Here is a 23,168-nt window from a genome sequence, read left to right as displayed (position 1 = left end):
AGAGTCTTTCCAAGGAGCTCGAGCTACAGCAACAGCGACATTTTTCGCCTAGGACAGTGATGGCGAACCTACGGCACGGGTGCCAGAGGCGGCACTCGGAGCCCTCTCTGTGGGCACACATGCTGTTGCCCCCAGCCTTGCCTCCCCCCGCAACCCCCTCCTCACCAGCAGCCCCCCTGGAGGAGAGTCGCCCCCGAGCATGGCCCACACGGAGCAGCGCAGCCAAGAACATGGCAGCCAGGCAGCGTAGACATGACTCTGCCCTCACGCCCCATCACGCACAGTTGATGCTGCGGGGTGTGGGCAGAGGGCGTGGCCGCCTTGGCGCTGCCTGGGTGATCTGTGGCGGGCCCTGGAGGCGGTGAGTGGCCCTGCGGGCAGGCGGGGTGGGAGCGGGGTCAGTTTTTGGGCACTCGGTCTCTAAAAGGTTCGCCATCACTGGCCTAGGATGTGTGAAGCTGGTGGAGACCAAAAGCTTCTGCACTGCTTCAGAGACTGTTGCAAGTTACGACAAGGTAGAAGACTGCTCAAGCCACAAACACGTTCAGCAAACAGCAGAGCCTGGTGCAAGCCAGGCCCTTCCACCACATCCCAGCAGCCTCGGAGTCAACAAGGCAGACAAGCGTCGACAGCCCAGGGAGGGGACCTCGGACCATCTTGTTATACCCCGTGTTTAGGACCCACTCCAGACAATGAAGACAAGTTTAAACTCATCTCAAAATTCCTTACAAAGGACCGAGGACTCAACCTGCATGAAAATCCACCATGAAAGCCTGTTCTCCAGCTTGAACAAAGTATTCGTGATGAGACGATTAGGTGCGACCTCTTTATTAAATCACCCTCATATTGTAGGTTTACATCTGGTTTTATTGAAGACCCTCTGGGGGAAATTAACCAGTTATATCAGTTGGAACCTTCTTATCTAAGAGTTTATTTTAAAGACTCTGATTTACAGGCACTGGTAAATAAGCCACCATGCTTTGACACAGCTTCTCTAGAACTAGGGGCTGCTATATTTGGATTACAAGCTATGAGTGATAACATCTGTTTGCCTCAGGTTGACAACATAATTTCACTTGTCACAGACTTCAGGGTGGAATGTTCTACAGCAGACCAATTAGCTGGGTGCCATTCATGTAAAGGAATACAATCAAAGAAATGATTGCAAATGCAAAGTGAGGCAAAGTTTAAGCTTTTCAAAGGGCTTCACTGCTCTTCAAATTCTTCATGATGAGGAGGCTGCTCGTCAAATTTGCAGGATGTGTGGTGGGATGTAGTAAGGAGGTGGGTTCCTAAGAGGGAGAAGGTGCTTTCCAGAGAAATAAGAGGCCACTCAGCCCACATATCATGTGTGAGAGAAAGAGGATGAAGATGACCCCTCCTTAATAGTTCCCAGAGTGTTTGGTAGATGCAGATAGTAGAGTCCTTGGCCTGGTGAGATTTTGTCTATAGGTGTGAAACAATAAAAAAACTCAGCTTGGAAGAATCACCATGTGTTATTCTGATAGGATAACACAAAGCCTGGGGGAATTGCTAACATTTTGGAAGGTAGACTCAAGATTCTTAAGGATCTTGTCAGACTTGAGCATTGGGCCCCCTCCGACAAGAAAAGTTTAAGTCCTCACTTAGGCAAGGAAAAACCAAATGCTCAGGTATAGAATAAGCAGCCCCTTGCTCAACAAGTAACTGTGAGAGAGATCTGGGTGTCCTAGTGAATCATCACTTAAGTATGAGTCAGCAAAGTGCTGCAGCTGCCAAAAAAACCAATGCAGTCCTAGACTACATCAACAGTGGGATATGATAGTACCACTCTATACTGCATTTGGCTACACTTGGAATTCTGCACCCAATTCTGATGTCATAATAGAAAAAAGATAAGAGGCTCTAGAAAGAGCGCAAAGAAGAACAACAAAGGTGATAAGGCCAGTGTTTCTCAACCTTGACCATTTTAAGGCATGTGGACTTCAACTCCCAGAATTCCACAGCCAGCATTGCTGGCTGTGGAATTCTGGGAGTTGAAGTCCACATGCCTTAAAATTGTCAAGGTTGAGAAACACTGTGATAAGTGGTCTAAATCCTATGAAGAATGGCTAAAAGAAGACCTGATAGCCCTCATCCAGGCCTTGAAGGGTTTTCACAGAGAACAAGAGGTCATTGTATTCTCCACAGCACTTGAAGGCAGAACGAAAAGCAAAGGATGGAAGCCAATTAGAGAGATCTAATCTGGAAACAAGAAGAGGTTTCCTGACAGTGAGACCAGCTTGTCTCCCGGAGTTGTGGGTGTTCCATCCCTGGAAGTCTTCCAGAAAAGACTGGAAGACCATTTGTCTGGAATGATAAGACTCCTGCCTTAGGCAGAGGGTTGGACTAGAGGACCTCCATAGTCCCTTCCAAGGCCTACTCATCTAGGATAAGGGGTTTGAGGGATCCAACAAAAGGCTCAAAAGCTGTATTAAAAACTTATTCAAAAAAGGAAATAACTTACAGCACTGGATTGTCAGCAGAGTGCCCAGTTTAGTTTTTCTAAACAGAATGTTTATGAACAGAGGAACAAAACTTCAAAATTAATGGCAAATAAAGCAAAAGAAAAATTTAAATGTTGAGAGATGCTAGCAGGAGTAGGCAACAAATCTTTTAATTCTTTTGTTAATTTTAATTCAACTGTCTATACCACAGACCACATGAATAAGGAAATCCCAGTTACAAAGGAGAGATATAAGAAACATACCCAAGATCCATAAAGGACTCAAATGCCTATACACAAATGCTCAAAGTTTAGGGAAAGAAACAGGGTGAACTTGAAGTATTAGTACCCGAAGGCAGATATGATATAGTTGCCATTACTGAAACATGTTGGGATGAAAGTCGTGACTGGAATGTATTCATGGAAGGATACAAACTATTCAAAAGAAAACAGATCTAATGAAAGAGGAGGTGGAGTTGCATTATATATAAAAGATCACTACATCTCTACAGAAATCCACAAAACAAGGATGAAAATCTCCTAGAATCCATATGGGTCAATATAAAAGGAGGGAAAATGACATTACTATACTACAGGCCACCCAACCAAGCAAAAGAAATAGATAAACTTTTTGCTAACCAACTAATAAATGTATGTAGGAAATACATCACAGTAGTAAAGGAAGATTTTAACTAGCCTGATATCAACTGGGAGACAAATTCTGCAGCAAGTGGGAGATTGAACAGATTCCTAACCAACTTAGTGACAACTTGGTCATCCAAAAGGTGGAGGAGGGAACTAGAAGTAAAGCTGTACTGGACCTAATTCTTACTAATAGAGAAATGATAGAGGGAGCTGAAGTTGCCGGAACTTTGGGCCAGAGTGACCACGTCATGTAGGAATTCAATATAATGCAAATACTAGCAACAGTGTCTTAAAAGAGCTGATTTTAACAAACTCAGAGAGAGCCTAAGAAAAATTCCATGGATGAAAATCGTAAAGGGAAAACAACTCAAGAAGCGTGGGAAAGTCTGGAAAATATGATCATAAAAGTCCAGTCTAGCACAATACCACTGAAAAAGAAAAACAAGAAATCCAAGAAGAAACTAGCATAGTTGTACAAAGATCTCTCTGATAAACTGAAAGACAAAAAGGACAAGTATAAAAAACAGAAAGAGGGACACGTAACTAAGGCAGAATATCAGTGGATAGCAAACATGAAATCAGGAAAGCAAAGGCTCCAAATGAACAGTCTTGCAACAGAAGTCAAAGGCAGTAGAGTAACAGGCAGTAGAGCAGTGTTTCTCAACCTTGACCATTTTAAGGCATGTGGACTTCAACTCCCAGAATTCCATAGCCAGCATTGCTGGCTGTGGAATTCTGGGAGTTGAAGTCCACATGCCTTAAAATTGTCAAGGCTGAGAAACACTGCAGTAGAGAGAAAGCAGAGCTGCTTAACTCATTCTTTGCATCAGTCTTCACACAAAAAGAAACTATAGCCCAACCTACCAAAAACATAACTGTAAAAGACAGAGTAGAAATATCCAACAACATGAAATTTAATGTGGAGAAAAGCAAGGTTTTACACCTGGGCAGGAAAACCAAAGGTACAAGTACAGATTGGGTGAAACCTGGCTCAAAAACAGTAACTGTGAGAATCCTAGTGGAGAATCCCTTAAACATGAGCCAGCAGGGTGTGGCAGCAGCCAAAAAAGCTAATACAGTCCTTGGTTGTATAAATAGAGGCATAGAATCAAAATCACGTGAAGTATTAACACCGCTTTATAAATTCTTAATAAGGCCACACCTGGAATACTGCATCCAGTTTTGCTCACCACATTACAAAAAAGGTGTTGAGACTTGGGAAAAAGTGCAAAGAAGAGCAACGGAGATGATTAAAGGCCTGGAGATTAAAACATATGAAAAACGATTGCAGGATTTGGGTTTGGCTAGTCTAAAGAAAAGAAGGACTAGGAGGACATGATAACAGTATTCCAGTATTTGAGGGGCTGCCACAAAGAAGAGGGGGGCACGTTATTCTCCAAAGCACCAGAGGGCAGGATAAGAAACAATGGTTGGAAACTGATCAAAGAGAGAAGCAACCTGGAATTAAGGAGAAACTTCCTGACACTGAGGACAATCAACCAGTGGAACAGCTTCCCTGTTGTGGGCGCTCCATCACTGGAAGCTTTTAAGAAGAGACTGGACAGTCACTTGTCTGAAATGGTATAGGGTCTCCTGCTTGAGCAGGGGGCTGGACTAGAAGACCTCCAAGGTCCCCTCCAGCTCTATTCGGACTGATTGATTGAATGAAATTAGTAATTATTTGGATAGGTGTAATATTGTACCATTTGAAGACAATCATAGGGAAGAGTTAAATTCCCCCTTCATAAAAGAAGAGATAAATCTTCTCAGTCAAATAATCCCAAATCTGAAGAGTCATAAATTCCATAGAGCAGATTGTTTTATAGACTGGCTTTATAAGAAACTTGGAGATATCCTAATTATAAAATTAGTTACTTTTAAAACTTAAGTGAGAGTTTAATTCTAGAATCATGGAAACATTCTAGAGCACTATTTCTCAGTCTCAGCGATTTTAATGTACAGACCTCAACTCTCAGAATGGGAGGCTGGCTGGGGAATTCTGGGAGTTGAAGTCTATGCATCTTTTTTTTTTTTTTTTTATTGAAATTTTTCAAAAGTTTTACAAATAAAAATCCACCCCCCCCTCCCCAGCCACCCCACCCCCCCCCCGACTTCCCAGAACTGAATATAGGATTATTTAACAAATATTTTAAAAATAACATTTGCAATTTATAAAATAATTAATAATAATAATAAAAATCACAGTAATAATATATATAATAATAATATACATAACATAAACTTTAAAATGAATAATATATACTAAAAAAGAAAAAAAATAAAAAATAAAAAGAGAAGAGAGAGAGAGAAAGAAGAAAGAAGAAAGTAGACGAAGAATAAAGCATATATATATATATAAAAAAAAAATATATGAATAATAATACATAAAAAATGTATATATATAAAAAAGAAAAAGAAGAAAGAAAGAAAGAAAAAACAATCATTACAAATTATAAAAAGGCTAAATAATATTTTTCCATATCCAAATTATGTTGTATAAAATTTATCCATTTTTCCCATACCGCAAAAAATTTTTCTTGAGATTGCTCCTTTAAGAAAGCCGAAATCTTTGCCATTTCTGCCAAATACGAAACTTTATGAAACCATTCTTGTAAAGTAGGCAAAGATTCCTTCTTCCAATATTGTCCTATTAACAACCTAGCGGCTGTAATCAAATTTAACATCAATATAACCTCCTTAGCATCACAGTCAATAACAATACCTAGTAAAAATAATTGCGGAGTAAATTTTACCCTCCTTTTAAAAATTCTTTGAATATTCCACCATATCTTAATCCAAAAAGCTTTTATATGCTTACACGTCCACCAAATATGGTAATAGGTAGCATCCAAATATCCACATCTCCAGCATTTCGGCTGTAGATTAGGGTACATAATGGACATTTTCTTTGGGTCAAGGTGCCATCTATAAAACATCTTATAAAAATTCTCTCTTAAATTTTGCGCTTGTGTGAATTTAACATTTCTTATCCAAATAAGTTCCCAAGTATCCATTGAAATCGTTTCACCAATATTCTGTGCCCATTTAATCATACAATCTTTAACTAGTTCAAGTTCTGAATCTAATTCCACTAAAACCCCATAAACTCTCTTAATATGGGTTGGCCTTTGATCTCTTACTTGTTTTAAAAAAATTTCATCTTCTCTAAGCCAGCCCATTTTACAATCCATCTTCCATCTATCCACTATTTGTCTATATTGGAACCATGAATAAGTTAAGTTTTCATGTGTTAATTCTTCCAAAGATTTTAACTGCCAGTCTTGGCCATCCCATCTTAATAACTGTACGTAAGAGACCTTGTCCATATTTACCCCTTTCCTTATACCTTCTATGGCATGCCGAGGTATAGCCCATAATGGTATTTTGAAGTCACTTTTATAATACTTTCTCCACACTCTTAGCAAAGAGTTTCTTATAATATGAGACTTAAAAACCCAATCCACTTTTTTATTAAATATTAAATAGGCATGCCATCCAAAAAATAGGTCCCAGCCTTCCAAATGAAGTATTTCTGTATTTGTTAAATTCACCCAGTCGCTAATCAATGTCAATACTACAGCATCATAATACAATTTCATATTTGGTACCTTGAGTCCACCTCTCTCACGAAAATCTTGCATTATTTTAAGTTTCACCCTTGGTTTTTTCCCTGCCCAAACAAATTTATTAATACCTTTTTGCCATTCATCTAAATTACGTTCGTTCTTTAAGATAGGTAACATTTGGAACAAAAAAATAAACTTTGGCAGGACATTCATTTTAATAACTGCAATTCTGCCCATAAGGGATAACTGTAAATTATTCCAGTTTTTTAAATCCTTCTGTACCTCCATCCACAGCTTTTCATAATTATTTTTATACAATTTTACATTAGAAGCAGATAATGTAACCCCCAAATATTTTACCTTATCAACAATTTCAAAGTCTGTTAAGTTAACTAAAGCCTGTTTATCACCATTAGTCATGTTTTTAGCTAATATTTTGGTCTTATTATTATTAATTTTAAAGCCAGAAACACGTCCATATTGTTGAATCAATTGTAATAATTTCACCACCGAAGAAACAGGTTGAGACAAAGTAACAACCAAGTCATCTGCAAAGGCTCTTAATTTATATTCTTTTTTATTAATTTCTATTCCTTTTATTTCTTGAGACTCCCGAATTTTAATCAACAAAATTTCCAGTGTTAAAACAAACAATAACGGAGACAACGGGCATCCCTGTCTTGTTCCTTTTTCTATTACAAAAGCCTCTGACAAACCCCCATTTACAATAATTTGAGCAGTCTGTTTTTGATATATATTGGATAATACTTGTAATATATTTTGTCCAAAATTCATCTCCTTGATTAAACACAGCATAAACTGCCAATTCACTTGATCAAAGGCTTTTTCAGCATCCAAAAATATCAGGCCTGCAGAGACTTGGTTATTCTTTTCTAAATACTCTAATAAATTAATAATTTGTCTAACGTTATTCTTCATATACCTTCCAGTTATAAAACCCGATTGATCCCTATGTATAAACTGCTGCAAGATCCCCATAAGCCTGTTAGCTAAAATTTTTGCAAAAATTTTATAATCCACATTTAAAAGAGATATAGGCCTATAATTTTTAGGCAAAGTAAGATCTTGACTATCTTTTGGAATCAATGATATAAATGCATTACGCCAGGATGGAGGGATCTCTAACCCCTGTAATAAGTCTATGCATCTTAAAGTTGCCAAGTTTCAAAAAGGGTTTTTGGAGATTGGTAAAGTTATGAGTCAAAGAATTAATGTGTGTTCACAACTTGCTTTGCTGAATATATTTTTAGGTTCTAATGCAAATATTTACTTTAAAGAAATAAGGGTATTTTTCTTGACTGCTGCTCAAATGTCCCTAGATAAACACTGGAAAAACATATGAATGACGGAATCCTGATACCAAAGCGCATCACACATTCCTCATCTACTTTCTGGCCAAATTAAAATGAAAGGTTTCTCAAATACAGTGACTGATTTTTATATCTTAACTCTACCCAGAGGAACCTAATCATTTTATGTGAGATGTATGGGAGGAATATTATTAATATAGTTTCATAAATTGTTTCCTTTTTAACTCTTATATGTATTTGTTGAATTTTATAAAAATAAGTTTTTTAATGGTCTATTTCAGTGTTTCCCAAACTTGACAATTTTAAGGCATGTGGATTTCAACTCCCAGAATTCCACAGCCAGCGTTGCTGGCTGTGGAATTCTGGGAGTTGAAGTCCTCATGCCTTAAAATTGTCAAGTTTGGGAAACACTGGTCTATTTGATTCCTTCCCCAATCAATAGCGGTCATTCCTGGTCCACGTCCTCCACCCATCCAGAGTTACCTTGAGGCTGTACATTTTAAAAATAAATAAAAGATATATCCACCAAGCCCAGGAACTCTTCCGGGTTTTCTCTGCAGCACCTCAGGCTGGGCACACTTCCTCCTTTGTGAAGCTCAGCCAAGGCAGGAGGGTGCCAGCAATGGGGAGAGAGCCTGTCTGGGCCTGACAGGTCCAATTCTGAGTGTGGGACAGGAAGCAAGCCGTGGATGCCAAGCCCCCTCCTCAAGCCAAGCAGTCAAATCTGACATTGTATCTGGAGAAATGGGAAGCCGTCAATAGCAGGAATGGGCCCCAAACCATGGCCAGCAAGATGGTGCAAAGCGTGGGGTGCAGAGAGGCCCTTTTGAGCAACTCCTTCTTCTCCTTCCTCTAAGCCAGCAGTTCTCAATCTGTGGGTCGTGATCCCATTTGGGGTCGAACGACCATTTCACGGGGGTCACCAAACAACGCAGTCCGCCATTTTCCCCCCCTTTTCCTTAGCTGTGCTACTCCCTTTTATTCTATTGGCTTTTGAAAGCCAATAGAATAGACTCTCTTGAATAGAGTCTAATTCTGTTGACTTTCCAAAGCCAATAGGAATTGTCCAGGCTGTCTCTGCCCTGCTGAGCCCCCCAAAAGTCCCATTCTGCAAACGGTGCTGCAAGTTGTCTGCAGCGAAGGCGAACTGTCTGGAAACTTCCACCCCTCCCTGCTGAGCAACTACTAAAAATGTAAGTAAAAGAGGACCAGGGGTGGGAGGCCGGCAGGTGCAGGGAGGGTTGCTGGCGCACATGGGGCCCGGTGGGTGCCTTACCTCCCTTGGGCGGGACCAGCTGGTGGCCCAGCTGGTGGTCGCCCTGCGCCGTTGCTGCCCCTTGCCAGCTATGCCTCGGCCGGCACAGGGGGCGCACCATGTATGTGCGGCGCTTCTGGGCAGGGAAAGTCCTTGACTTACGACCGGTTGGGTAGTCCTCGACTTACGACCGGTGGGGGGGGGGTTGCAGCATTAAAAAGGTTGAGAACCACTGCTCTAAGCATACGGAATCGGGAGTGGGGTGCACACAAACCTGAGGCAGCCAAGCTAGAAACCCCAGAGGAGCTGGCAAGAGGCCTCCTTGTAGACTTCCCTCTAGATACTGAAAAGGTCTTGCCTCAACCACCATATAAGCCGCCCAACCTACAGGAAGTCCTTGACTTATGACCACAAGTGGAACTGCAATTTTGGTTGCTAAGCAATGCAGCCATTCAGCGAGTCATCAAGTGACCAGACCCAATTTTGCAGGTATTTTTTTTTTACCATGGTCATTAAGCAAATCACTGGGATGTTAAGTGAATTGCGTGGTTGTTAAAGAAATCTGACTACCCCCCCCCCAAATTAATTTGTCGGAAACTGGCTGGGTAGGTTGCAAATTGTGCACAATGCTGCAATCCCAGTAAAATGCAAGTGCCTGAATTGCAATGGTACGTACAATGGCCGTAACTTTGAGGACAGGTCCCTTTTCACGGCCACTGAACTTTGTAACTTTGAATCATCGTTAAACAAATGGTGATAGGTCAGGGGTAGGCAACCTTGGTTCTTTTATGACTGGTGGACTTCAACTCCCAGAATTCCTGAGCCAACATGGCTCAGCTTGGAAACCTCTCCCTTTTCCCTCAGCATGGCTGGCTCAGGAATTCTGGGAGTTGAAGTCCACGAGTCATAAAAGAACCAAGGTTGCCTACCTCTGGCCTAGGCCGCTTTATGACTCATGGACTTCAACTCCCAGAATTCCTGAGCCAGCATGAGGGAACTATGGCCCCCTCATGACTCGTGGACTTCAACTCCCAGAATTCCTGAGCCAGCATGGCTCAGCTTGGAAACTTCTCCCTATCCCCTCAGCATGGCTGGCTCAGGGATTCTGGGAGTTGAAGTCCACGAGTCATAAAAGAGCCATGGTGGCCTACTACTGTCATAGATCAAGGACTACCTGTATTGCCCTCCAGATGCAGGGGCAGAACTCTGCTTGATGCACAGGAAGAAGGCTGGAGCTGGCAAACTCTACACGTACAGTTCTCTATGTATTCAGTTCTACAATTCATCAAGTTCATGGGTCACCTCCAAGACTCCTGAGGATTTGGGGGGGGAGGGGGATGAAATTAACATGTGAAGCCTGGGTGTTGAGAAAGGGGGCAGGCAAGCTGGCTCTCTCACCTTGATCGCTTGGCCGAAGAAACCTTTGCCCAGCACCTCCCCGTGGATCAGGTCACAGGGGCGGAAGATCTGCTGGGAACCGCTGGTGGAGGAGCGAAGGGATTCCGATCGGCTGATGTCGCGGCTCAGGATGAGGGGTTCCTTGGGGGAGCTGGGCCCGGGGGACTTGGAGATGCTGTTGCTGCGCCTGCAATACAACACACATTCAGAAGGGGTTGTCTTTGACAGGACTCCAGGTGCCATCGGCAGCCTCAGTGCGAAGCCTCATGCAGGCCGACCTCCGGACAAGAGGAGCACTTTAAGAAACAACACAGAGAATTGGCTCCATGCAGGGGTAGGCTGAACATTCATGGGCCAGACCAGGATCCAGGCTACCAAACAATGCCCCCTCCTTTTAACCCTTTGCATATGTGTTATTTTGCCCAATTCTGTCCCTAAATGGGCCTCTACAGGAAGAATAGATCCAATTATTTGTTTGTTTAGCGTATGATGAGAACATGACAAAGTAAACATATACACACAATTAATTCAATTAATGAACTACTAAATATCTCCAGCAGTCCTGAAAAAGTAGTTTAGGAGGGCTCTTGCTCCTGAATGGCAATTTACTTTAGGATTTTCTATTGTTCCCTTATAGCAGTGGTTCTCAACCTGTGGGTCAGGACCCCATTTGGGGTCGAACGACCATTTCACGCCAAACAACACAGTCCGTCATTTTTTCCCCCTTTTCCTTAGCTGTGCTACTCCCTTTTATTCTATTGGCTTTTGAATAGAGTCTAATTAGACTCTTGAATAGAGTCTAATTCTATTGGCTTTCAAAAGCCAATAGGAATTGTCCAGGCTGTCTCTGCCCTGCTGAGCCCCATTCTGCAAACGATGCTGCACCAGTTGAGTAGTCCTTGACTTACGACCGGTTGGGGGTCGCGGCATTAAAAAGGTTGAGAACCACTGCCTTATAGGAAGAGAATCACATTAGCCAAACACCAGAAAATCTGGTAGCACCTTTTCAGATTAACAAAATTTATCATTAAAAGGTATAAACTTTCATGAGCTGCAACTCATTTCACCATTGGGATGAGGTGGAGAAAAGTGGGAGAATGATTGGGCAGATTATGTCCGAGACAGATTACAAGAACTGTATCAGTTAACAGATATGATGTCTTAAAAATCATTATTTGTTGAGAGACTTTCTGAAATAAACCAAAACTTATTGATGTTTGTGAGTCCACTGGTCTTGTGGTGCATCATGCTGACGAAGTTTCTGTTTCCAAAACAGCTGGCCTATTCGTCCTACGCAGAACCCAAAGGAGAACTGCCAGCAAATGAGGGCATTAGAAGAGCACGTGAACTTGTGTGCATCCAGTCTTATTTGTGGAGCTGCTGAGGTCTGTGATGGTGCTGGTGGTGTAAATGCAGAGGCAAGAGCTGGATTTATTGGAGGGTCTCTCGTTAGCCTCACTGTCCCGTGGTTTCTTGTTGCTCGTGAGAATCTGCTTCAGGCTGGGTCGTGGTCTGCGTTCCACTTAGGACCTATAAAACTACAGGGTTATTGTCAGGTATGGCTCTGATGCAGTATTAATGGATTGGAGTGGCCTGGGCTGTGAAATGCAGATATTCTGTTAACCTGTTTAGTGGGATGTCCTGTATGAGATAATACACAAATTATATGCTTTGTGCACAGCCAATTGCTCTACCCAGCCAGGGTGTCCAACCTTGGCAACTTGGAGACTTGTGGACTTCAGCTCAACCTGGTTGGCTGAGGAATTCTTGGAGTTGCAGTCCATGTGGCTGTGGATTTCATCTCCTGCATCCCTCTTCTGAATTTTTTTACAATAACCCAGTGGGGCAAGTTGAGCTGAAAGACTTTGAGTGGTCCAGAGTCCCACACAGAGCTTGCAGGACTGAGGGTGGACTGGAAGCTTCCTGGTCTTATTCCCGCACTTAACTCCGATACCCCACTCTCGCTGCTGGGTATTCAGGTAACTCTGGTTTCCCCTGTTAAGACTCAGGTCTCTGGCCTTCAGTCTGTTCTACCCAAAGAAATTTGAGCTGCATGGCAGTGCTTCGGATGCTGGCTGGGGAATTCTGGGAGTTGAAGTTTACACATTTAGAAGTTGCCAAATTTGTATTAAACACGGGTTAATGTCTAGCTCAGGGGTAGGCAACCCAAAACACTCAAACAGCCACCTGGACCCATTTCCCACCAAAAACAAAACACCGAGAGCCGCAAAACCCTTTTGATATCTAAAATGAAGATAACACTGCATATATCCTTTTTTACCTTTATTATAGGGGTGTGTGTGTGTGTGTGTTTGTGTGTGTGTGTGTGTATACACACACACACACATTAAAAATAAAAGTAAAAATATCACTCTTGGGAATATCCATACTATTAAAACAATGATCACCAAGAGAATGCTTTAAGAGAATAAAATTACATATATACACACAGGTAAAAAAAGGATATATGCAGTGTTAGCTTCATTTTAGATGTCAAAAGGGTCTCTCTCTCTCTGTCTCTCTCCCTCCCTCCCTCTCTATCTGCCCTTGGTCTGCCACTCCTCTTCCCCCACTCTCTTTCTCTCTCTCTCTTTCCTCTCTCTCTCTCTCTCTCTCCCTCCCTCCCTCCCTCTCCCCCCCTCCTTCTCTTTCTTTCTCCCCCTCCTCCTATCTGCTGCTTACCTGGCAAGCTTCAAGCTGTTGTCCAACAAGCTCAGGGGTAGGCAACCTCGGCTCTTTTATGACTCATGGACTTCAACTCCCAGAATTCCTGAGTCAGCCTAGCTGGGCTAGCTAGCTCTCTCCTGCTCTCCCAGCTCCCTGCAGAGACTCAGCAAAGGGAGGAGCTCCGCCCAGTAAGCTTTTCAGCTCCTCGGAGAACACTGTGAGTGCACTCTCTTTTACACACACACACACACAGAGAGAGAGAGAGAGAGAGAGAGAGAGAGAGAGAGAGAGAGAGAGAGAGAGAGAGAGAAGCAGGGAAGCGCAAGTGCCTCTCTCTGTCTCGTCTTTCTCTCTGCAAAGGCAGAGGAGGCTGGGAGCCACAGGGGGAGGCTCCGGAGCTACAGGTTGCCGACCTGTGGTCTAGCTAGTACTGCATTATCCTTCATTTTCAATGTGCTAATTAAGATTGTCTTTGAAGTTTACTATAAATGAGGTCCTAAGTATGTTTGATGCCTCTTGGGATCTCTGAGCAGTAGATTTATCACATATTATATAACCAGTGGTGGGATTCAGCCGATTCACACCACTTTGGCAGAACCAGTAGCTAATTTTTTGTTGCCCAGGCCCAGAATGGACTTCCAGAAGCGGCATCCATACAGAGAACCGGTTGCTCACATATTTGAATCCCACCACTGATTATATCCAAGTTTATAAGAAATCCCTTAAAGGTCAGGTTTGGGATTCAAACAGCATTTTTTTATTTCTTCTACCAACAATTGTTTTTACAGGTGACCATATACAAATAAAGTAACTGTTATATATTTTCCCGTTCCTAATGTTGATTTTAATTATACCTCGTGAATGATCTAACCCTCAAAGTAGGGAAGGGCGATTTTCCTGGTCAAACCCTTGAAGGACTAAAGCAGAGGCCCCAATTTTAGGGCACCGTGGAGAAAGGTTTTTCCGTGGATCGGAGACTGCATGGTTCTGTGTGCTGCCTGCATCCCGCGGATGGGGCTTTGCTTATTTGTGCATGCCACAGACCAGTACTGGTCCACGGACTGGGGGTTGGGGACCCCTGGACTAAAGGGTAAGGCTAGAGATGTTTGATCCCATTGTTCTCATCTGTTTTTCTTCCATTTGCCAGTAAGGTGTCGAGGCTGCAGGATGCCTGTGCTGATCTCACACATCAGGATCAGAGGGAAAAACAGCAGGCAGAAGCCGATGGTGGCAGCACAACAAGCCAGGTATTCCAGAGTTGGAGAGCAGGCCAAGGTTTCAACATCTGAGCTTCCTATCTTACTCCTTGTAGCTCACCTACCAAAGACAACCAGGGCAAAGCTGCTGTGTCAGGAAACGTGTGGTTCGGGGATGGTATCCAGCCTATTTCCCCTATTTCTCACACTTTCTACAGGCAGTCCTCAACTTACCACCCTGTTTAGCCACCATTTGAAGTTACAAAGGCACTGAAAAAATGTGACTTATGACTGATCCCTTGCAGCATCCCCAAGGTCACGTGACCAAACTTCGAGAGTCTGGCGACGGGCATGTATTTACAGTGGCTGCAGCACCCTGGCATCATGCAATGGCCATTTGCCACCTTCCCAACAAGCAGTCAATGGTTCACTCAACAGCCACGTAATTCACTTAACAACTGCAGTGATTCGCTTAACAACCATGGCAAGGTTGTAAAATTGGGCACCACTCACTCAATCATCGTCTTGCTTAGCAACGGAAATTCTGATCCCAATTGGAGTGGTAAATCGAAGGCTGCTCATGTACCACTGGCTAGTAGTTTACAATAAAGGTGAGGAGCCACAGCAGGCTGAGCAGAAGTGGACGGGGAAAGCGCCCGCCCTGCGGAGAGCCAACGAAGGGCCTTGCAGACACTACACAGTGGAGACGGTTCCAGCCACATGTTCAGCGACCTGACTGAAGCCTGGGAAAGGAACACCAGCAAGGAACTCAGAAGGAGCCCATCCTGAGCTGCAGGAGGGAGAAAAGGGCAAACCCAGTCAGGCTTTTGAGATTCTCTTACTAGAACCCAGGTCAATTAGGGAGCATTCCAGCCAAACTGGCCCGGTCAGTTCCCTGGCTTGGCCACCTCAAAGGACTGACGTTATGGCCAGAGGGCAGCGCTTGCTGGTGCTCCACTTCCCAGCTGGAGATTAGCAGGCCATTCTGGAGTCCAGGTACGTTACCTGAGGGAGCGCCGTCGCAGGGTCCCTTCCAGATTCTCCTTGAGCGCCAAGGCAGAAATAGAAGGGGTGGAGGGCTTCTTATGGCCCCCGGACAGCCGGGAGTCCAGGCGCAACCGGTCCAAGCGCTGGGAGACCGGGTCATGCTCGATTAACAGCTGAAGGGTTTGATTGGTCTTGTGAATCAGTTCTTTGACCTGAGAAGTAAAGAAGTCAGAGAATTGGGCTGTGCTGGGGAAAGGTTTCCAAAAGAACACGTCCACAATCTTCCTCCATCAACCTGGGATGGGGAGGATTGGCTGAAGGAGGCATTTCTTTGCCTGCTCATTTTCTTAAGAAGCAACTGGGCTGAGTTCAATTAAAAGCACTTTTGCTGATCAGGGCTGCTTTATTGATGTCACATAAATCTGTGATGAAAATCAAAACAACAGATGCGAGTTTTTCAACTGGCACTCAGGAAGACAAGGATACGAACCCCCTACTTTTGTTTTAAAATACCACCTTACAGAAGAAGCCAGGTCTTCTGAAGCATCAGACAACCCCCCCAGGGCCCTTCAGCCAGCCTGCTCTTCTCTTCTCTCTCAGCGCCTCTTCACTTTTCAGAGAAAAGACGGCTGGGAAACCCAGCCCAAGAGGCCTTTGGTCCCTCCTCAAGTCATGACACAGCAGGACACAAGAAAGGCTGTTCGGAACGTACCTCTTCGGTTTGTAGTGTGCGAACTGGGTTTCCGTTGATCTCCAAGATTTTGTCTCCAGGGTGAATGGCATTTTGGACCTCAGGGCTGATGTGCGTTCGGTTGACTCTGAAGGAAGAAAAAAGCCTAGCTTGAGATCAGAAGGATTTGCCTCCTCCACGAGTCTCTGTGAGGGGCCACATAGCAAAGGGGAGAGAAAAAAGTATACGCCGGGGAGGATACCCCAGCAAGCATTTCCTGCTAGGAACAAGTACAGATAGTCCTTGCTTAATGACCTTTTGCTCACTGACAGTAGCGATGAATGAAGGGTAGTCAGGAGCAGTCCTCAGTTACGGCTGTTGCAGTGCGCCTGGGGACAAATGACCGGCATTTGGGTACGTCTGTATTTATGGCCCTAGGCTGAGCTTCAAGGCCCCTCCACTACTTGTCTAGCTCTCTCCCTATCTTTGCCTTTTGGGACACCCCCACATTCCATCACCATCTACCCCTGCCACCCCAGCTGATTTTTGTTATCTTCTTCCTCCCTCCCTCCCTCCCACTGCTGCTGGGAGGGCCAGCAGTTGCCTCAGCTGGAGCAGCTGGGAGGAAGATGACAGTGAAAGGGATGGCGGGGTAGGTAGCAATGGAGTGCAGGACAGCCAAAAGGGCAGAAATAGGGTTAGGGGGAAGTGAAGCGCATCCTATGGTCTTAAATTGTTGTAAACCATCCAGAGTAGCCCCACAGCGAGATGGGGAATAAATAAATGTGATAGCTGGATAGTTCGATAGCTAGTTTGATAGCTAGACAGACAGATGTGGGTGAGCTACCAAGCACCCAAATTTTGATCATGTGACCAGCGGAGCAGTGCATAAATACCATTCATTCAATGCCATTGAGACTTCAAATGGTCACTAAACAAACGGTCACTAACTGGAAGCCAAAGCCAAGCTAGGGATGCAAGATGCCTGTTTCCGCTTGCTCCAGAAGGGCTACAATTTTGCAGGCCTTCTAAAACAGGGTGTCAAATTTAATTTCATTGAGGGCCGTATCAGCATTGCGGTTGCCCTTGGGGGGGCCAGGTGGGTATGGCCAGGGTGGGTGAAGCCTACTGCGTGGCCGTGGCCCACTGAGTGGGCATGGTCAGCTCTATATTGTTCATGTCAAGGGTGCCTGTGGGGGCCTGGGCAGGAGTGGGACAGATCTGAGGGTCTCTGGCAGAAGGGGGTGGGACCGGGGCGAGCGCCAAGGCATGGTGCATTTCTTCATTCCTCACAAAGGGGGACACCTCCCCAGCATGCACCCAGGAGGCGAGGCCAACGCGGCAGGGGCTGGTTCCTCGCTGTTTCCAAACAGCCTTGTGGAGCTAAGACTGAAGGTGTTTCAGCATAGATGGCCACCACAAAATTGTACATTGGCTCCTGGCCAGCCTGGGCCAGGGCCAAGGCAGTGGGGGCCGTTCCCTCACTGTTTCCAGGATGACTTCACGGGCCACATGAAACCACTTCGCGGGCTGCATCCAGCCCCTTCCTTGTGTTTGCCATGTCTGTTCTAAACAGACATACGAAAAAGCTGCGGGTATCTCCCAGGAAGCCACCCATTTTACACTTGCCATCTTCACCTCCGTTTTTGCAAGATGGAGCATCTGTGGCTTCTCCAAGTCCCACAGCTCCTTGCTGTGGAACATACTTATTTGATTTATTGCATTCATGTCCCACTGCACTCAATTCAATGTTGAGTGTCTCGCTACTGAAAAGTCACAGGAGTTTTTCTCTAGGTTTTTCTCGTATTTCTCCAATAGTCCTAGTTTCCAGCAGTTAGGTCCTGCAAGGACTTCCAGCTGAGAAGGAAGCAAGCTTGACAATCAGAAAAGATCAGTGAAGGAGGTGGAAGGAATGCAAAGCGGAACAGAGAATCTGACTGTGGGCAGGCTGAGTTCATCCCATCCTATAAGCATTTATACAGAATCAGTTACACAGGTGGATAATCTTTCTGGGAAGTTTGCTGCACCCAAATTAAATCATATGCAAATGTTTTGGTAAGAAAACTAGGATGCAACCTCTAAATTCCAAAACTGTCACAAGAAATAAATGAGACCAACCAACAGAGGCACTGTAATTCTTATAATTTACATAATTAACCATGCCCTCTGCACTTCTGGATGATATAGAAAAAGATTTCTTGGTGTGCATGTAGGCTGCTATAATATGCTCCACCACATGCTTCTCTCTTTTTTTCCTCTTTTGCAATAATCAGAGTTGAAAGTGACCACAGAGACGAGCAAATCCAATCCCTCGATTAGCAGAAAAATCCAATTTTATTCCTTACCAAGAATTTCAGAATTCTTAATCAATCAATCAATCAAAAGGGGTGTTGTCTTACCTGACCGCCTTTTCTCAGCATGAAGAATGGAGAATCCACTAATGGGTTAAAGAAGTCCTCTAGCCCAATTAGACCAATCAATCAAGTTGCCACGCCCCTGCTGGGCTGGACCATGCCCCCAGTTTCAAAGAGGGCAAAGCCAATGAGTGTGTGACTGTTGGCTCCCAAACTACTGACACTGACCTGACTGCGAATTTCAAAGGGCAGGGGGTGGATTCTCCATTCTTCATGCTGAGAAAAGACGTTCAGGTAAGACAACACCCCTTCTCCAGCATGGAAAGAATGGAGAATCCACTAATAGGATATAACAAAGCCCATGTGACCCTACGGGTGGGACGCAGGCCAATCAAGTGTCGGTGTTGCTTGGACCACCTGTTGTAAGACATAGCAGCTGAAAGAGGCCTCTGCAGAAGCAAATTTGTCAAACTTGTAATGACGGATGAAGGGGGAAGGCGATGACCACGTCACCGCCCTACAAATGTCAACTATAGAAGCTTGAGTCTGCCACGCAGCTGATGTAGAATGCGCGTGGAATGTGCCGAACGGTAGAGCCTTGTATTGGTAATGATGGTTGGAATACCTGAATCTGAGGAACTGTCTGTGACCCGGGTGAATGGGAATGTGCAGGTATGCCTCTGTAAGGTCTATTGATGTGAGGAAATCCCCCTGACGAACGCTGCCCAAGATGGATTGGAGCGTTTGCATCTTGAACTTGCAATATAATAGGTACGAATTTAGGACCTTTAGGTCAAGTATCGCCCTCCATCCCCCCGAGGTCTTTGGAACCACAAAGAGGATGGAGTAGAACCCCTGCCCCCATTGACCCGATGGTACCCGCTCTATGGCCTCTATGTTTAACAGATGTTGAATGGCTTCCTTCATGAGGCCCTTCTTTACCAGATTCTGCAACAAGGGGCAGGAGATGAAGCATCGAAGGGGAGATGTTAAGAATTCCAGGGTGGTGAGAACCCAAGAATCCGTGGTGGTGTCTTCCCATTTTTGGAAATAATATGTCAGTCTGCCGCCTATGGGAGGGTCCCGACCCGAGTCACTTTGACCTGTCTCTGTAACCGGTCCGGTCCAAGGAGCGGTCTGGTCCTGCCGGAAAGGGCCGCATTACGTTCCCTGAGGCCGGATCTGAACCTGACCATAAGGAAGGACGGCAGCTGTATGGGACAAAATGCCTGCCTGATTAAAAAAAACAACAACTGAGAAATCTAGAAGCAATAATGTAATTGTCAAAGAGAAACCAACTTGGGAAGGGAATGAAAAAACCGAAACTAAGACGAAGAATCCAATTAATAGCCAGAGATAAGCAACAATTGAGAAGTCTAGAAGCAGCAATTTAAATTGTCGAGGAGAAAACCAGCTTGAGAAGGGAAAGAGGAAACCCAAACTAAGACGGCCAAGGACTGCGTGGCGATCCAAAATGGCGGCCGCACCGGCCACAGAAGAAAAAACTGAAAGTAGTAGTTGGAATCAGAAGTAACAAGCTTCTGCTGGCAAATAACTGAAAGCAATAAGCTAAGGACACGATCTCCTGCCAGAGAAGGAATCTTAGGAATGTAGCTGAAAAGGGGGAGGGGGGGAGATACTGCCTCAGGGAAGCTGAGCATAGCTGGCTCAGGAATTCTGGGAGTTGAAGTCCACGAGTCATAAAAGAGCCAAGGTTGCCTACCCTGGTCTAGAGGACTTCTTTAAGCCATTAGTGGATTCTCCATTCTTTCCATGCTGGAGCATAGAGCTGGAAGGTACCTTTGAGGTCTTCTAGTCCAACCCCCAACTCAAGCAGTAACCCCTACACCATTTCAGACAAGTGACTGTCCAGTCTCTTCTTAAAAACCTCCAGTGGTGGAGCACCCACAACATCTGAAGGCAAGCTGTTCCACAGGTTGATTATTCTGTCAGAAAAATTCCCCTTAATTCCAGTTTGCTTCTCTCCTTGCTTAGTTTCCATTCATTGCTTCTCACCTTGCCTTCTAGTGCTTTGGAAAATAAGTTGACCCCCCTCTTCTTTGTGGCAGCCCCTCAATTACTGGAACACTGTTATCATGTTGCCCCTAGTCCTTCTTTTCTCTAGACTGGCCATACCCAAATCCTGCAACAGTTCTTCATATGTTTTAGACTCCAGGCCTTAGTCATCTTAGTTGTTCTTCTTTGCACTTTTTCCAAAGTCTCAACATCTTTTTTTGTAATGTGGTGACCAAAACTGGATACAGTATCCCTGATGTGGCCTCACTAAGGATTTATCAAGTGGTACTAATACTTCATGTGATTTTGATTCTACGCCTCTATACAGCCAAGGATTGTATTAGCTATTTTGGCTGCTGCTGTACACAGCTGGCTCATGTTTTAAGTGATTGTCCTCTTTTGAGCCAGATTTTGCCTAATCTGTATTTGTACATTTGGTTTTCCATGCCTAGATATAAAGCCTTGCTTTTCTCCACATTAAATTTCATGTTGTTGGATGAGGCCCATTGTTCAAGTCTGTCAAGGTCTTTTTGGATCCTGAGTTTGTCTTCTGGGCTGTTGGCTATTCCAGCCAGCTTAGTGTCATCTGCAAATATGATGAGTTCCCCTTCTATTCCCTCATCTAAGTCAATTATGAAGATATTGAAGAGTATTGGGCTTAAGACATAACCTTGTGGTGCCCCACTGCTTATTTCCCTCCATGTAGTAGTATCATTAAGGACTACTAGTTGAGTGTGGTTTGTGAGCCAGTTACAAATCCATCTGGTGATGATGTTGTCTTTCCCACATTTTTTCTAGTTTACCAAAAAGTAGGTTGTGATCTACTTCGTCAAATGCCTTGCTGAAGTCTAAGTATACTATGTCCTCTAGTTCCTTCCTCTACCTTTTGGATGACAAAGTTGTCAGCTAAGTTTGTTAAGAATCTGTTTTATCTCCCACTTGCTGCAGAGTTTGTCTCCCAGTTGATATCAGGGTAGTTAAAGTCTCCCATGTATTTCCTACATACACTAGTTAATTGTTAATTGTCTCTTCAACCCAAGCAGGGCATCCACTGCCACTGATTTTGCAGTCAGGCTGCTCTTGCCATTAGGACATTTTTCCTAAAAATCTGAATTTGCTTTTCTGTAAGTGAAGACCATGCTTTGGTGTCCCTCACTTTTGAATGACAAGAACAAGTCCTGACTCTTTTCTTCTGACATCCTTTCAAATACTTGAAAAGTATTTTAGTACAACCCTATTTAGTCTTCTCAAGACTAAGCACACTTGGTTTTTTTAGGACTTTTTTTTTTTTTTGCAATCCCTTGGTCATCTTTGTTACCTTTCACTGAAACTGTTTTACTTTCAAGTCTTTTGTGAGGAGGAGTCAGGCATCACTTCTTTTAACTAAGATTTTTTCCTAATAGATGCTTTCTGCATTACATCTGCTGTATCGGAGTGATGCAAGACTGAAACTGGGATGAGGCAAAGATTATGCAGATGCAGGTTACACGTCAGACAGATCACAAGTGCCTTATCCATTAATAATGGCAATGTGTTTAAAATGCATTGCATTTGAGTCCTTTTGAGGGCTCCTTTGGGAAGAATTCGCGAACAGAACCATTTCAACACGATGCCTCCAATTTTCAAGGCACAGAGAAAGACACTTTGGCCAATGGCATTAATTCCACCGAGAGAGAGACAGGAGGATCAAACGGGGCTGCTTTCCCAATGAAGATCATTGCTCAAGGTGACAGGAACCATATCCGTGCCAGAAGCTTGAATGAAAACGCAAAGCCACACAACTATGAATTTGCATCTCGAGATAGCTAGATCAGAGGGGGAAAAAAACCCTGCATTTCATGGCTACGAGAGCTTCATACTCACTCCTTCACTTCAACAGTAGCAGCATAGGGTGAGCAGCCCCCTTCCACAGCCACAGCAAACCCCCTTTCGCCATCGGTGGCGGCAGGCATGGAGAGAAGCGTCAAAGTGTACGGCAGCTGTTCACACAGAGGCTCTGTTGACAATCTTTCTAGCATTGGCGTCAGCACAAACTGGTTATGACATTTGCCACTGAAAAAGGAGAACAGAATTCTGCTGTTAGTTTCGACCAGGGGACAGAAAAGGCCGTGTATGCTTTCCATGCCCAGGCTGTCAGCTAGGAAGCAGCTCATCCAAACCCTTGACCTTCCCTACAGGGCTGCTGGCTGCAAAGACAAGGCCTATATTCAGACAGCTTTGCTTCCAACGTTCACTTTTTGGTATTCCAGCACCCCCTTGCCCTCAGGGTTATCTCCCCACATGGGACCAGGGTGGCTAGGAAGAAGGGAAGCATCAAGATTCCAAGGCTATAGATCCAAGAGGCAGCTTGGCTGACCAATGAGGAAACATAGGGTCCACGTTCCACTTTGTTTCAAAGAAATTCCAAGACAACACGTGGACAGACATCCACCTTCCAGCCTTTCCCTTTAGTAGGCATTCAGAGATATGGGTTGCATGACCACTTGAAGGCAGCTGGCCAATGGATTAATGTCTTACAAATAGCACAGATCTCCTGATTCCTGTTCCCAAATCCTAGGCCTTGGCAGGGCCTGGATATGAAAGATGGTCTGAGGAGTGGAAAAGCGCAACCATCTCATG

General features: G+C 44.3%; 1 protein-coding gene and 1 long non-coding RNA gene across 6 annotated transcripts in view; one reads left to right on the top strand and one right to left on the bottom strand.

Annotated features, from left to right (window-relative positions):
- LIMK2 (LIM domain kinase 2) overlaps positions 1–23,168 on the bottom strand; it is a 60,295-nt gene that overhangs the window by 9,966 nt on the left and 27,161 nt on the right. For all 5 annotated transcript variants that reach the window (XM_039321188.1, XM_039321193.1, XM_039321189.1 and 2 more), the window contains 4 exons: positions 22,413–22,601; positions 16,222–16,327; positions 15,528–15,721; positions 10,660–10,846 (listed from right to left, as the gene is read on the bottom strand). In XM_039321188.1, the coding sequence (XP_039177122.1) occupies positions 10,660–10,846; positions 15,528–15,721; positions 16,222–16,327; positions 22,413–22,601 (676 nt within the window). The remainder of the gene's footprint in view (positions 1–10,659; positions 10,847–15,527; positions 15,722–16,221; positions 16,328–22,412; positions 22,602–23,168) is intronic.
- On the top strand, positions 9,144–12,922 carry LOC120297941. The gene is made up of 3 exons (XR_005553930.1): positions 9,144–9,199; positions 10,888–10,993; positions 11,936–12,922. It is a non-coding gene; the product is annotated as an uncharacterized LOC120297941 (long non-coding RNA).

This window comes from Crotalus tigris, unplaced genomic scaffold (genome assembly GCF_016545835.1).
Source record: "Crotalus tigris isolate CLP2741 ecotype Arizona unplaced genomic scaffold, ASM1654583v1 scf7180000023720.1715460, whole genome shotgun sequence".
Lineage (NCBI taxonomy): Eukaryota > Metazoa > Chordata > Lepidosauria > Squamata > Viperidae > Crotalus > Crotalus tigris.
Note: the sequence above shows the minus strand (reverse complement) of the source record. Positions and strands in the feature narration are given on the sequence as shown.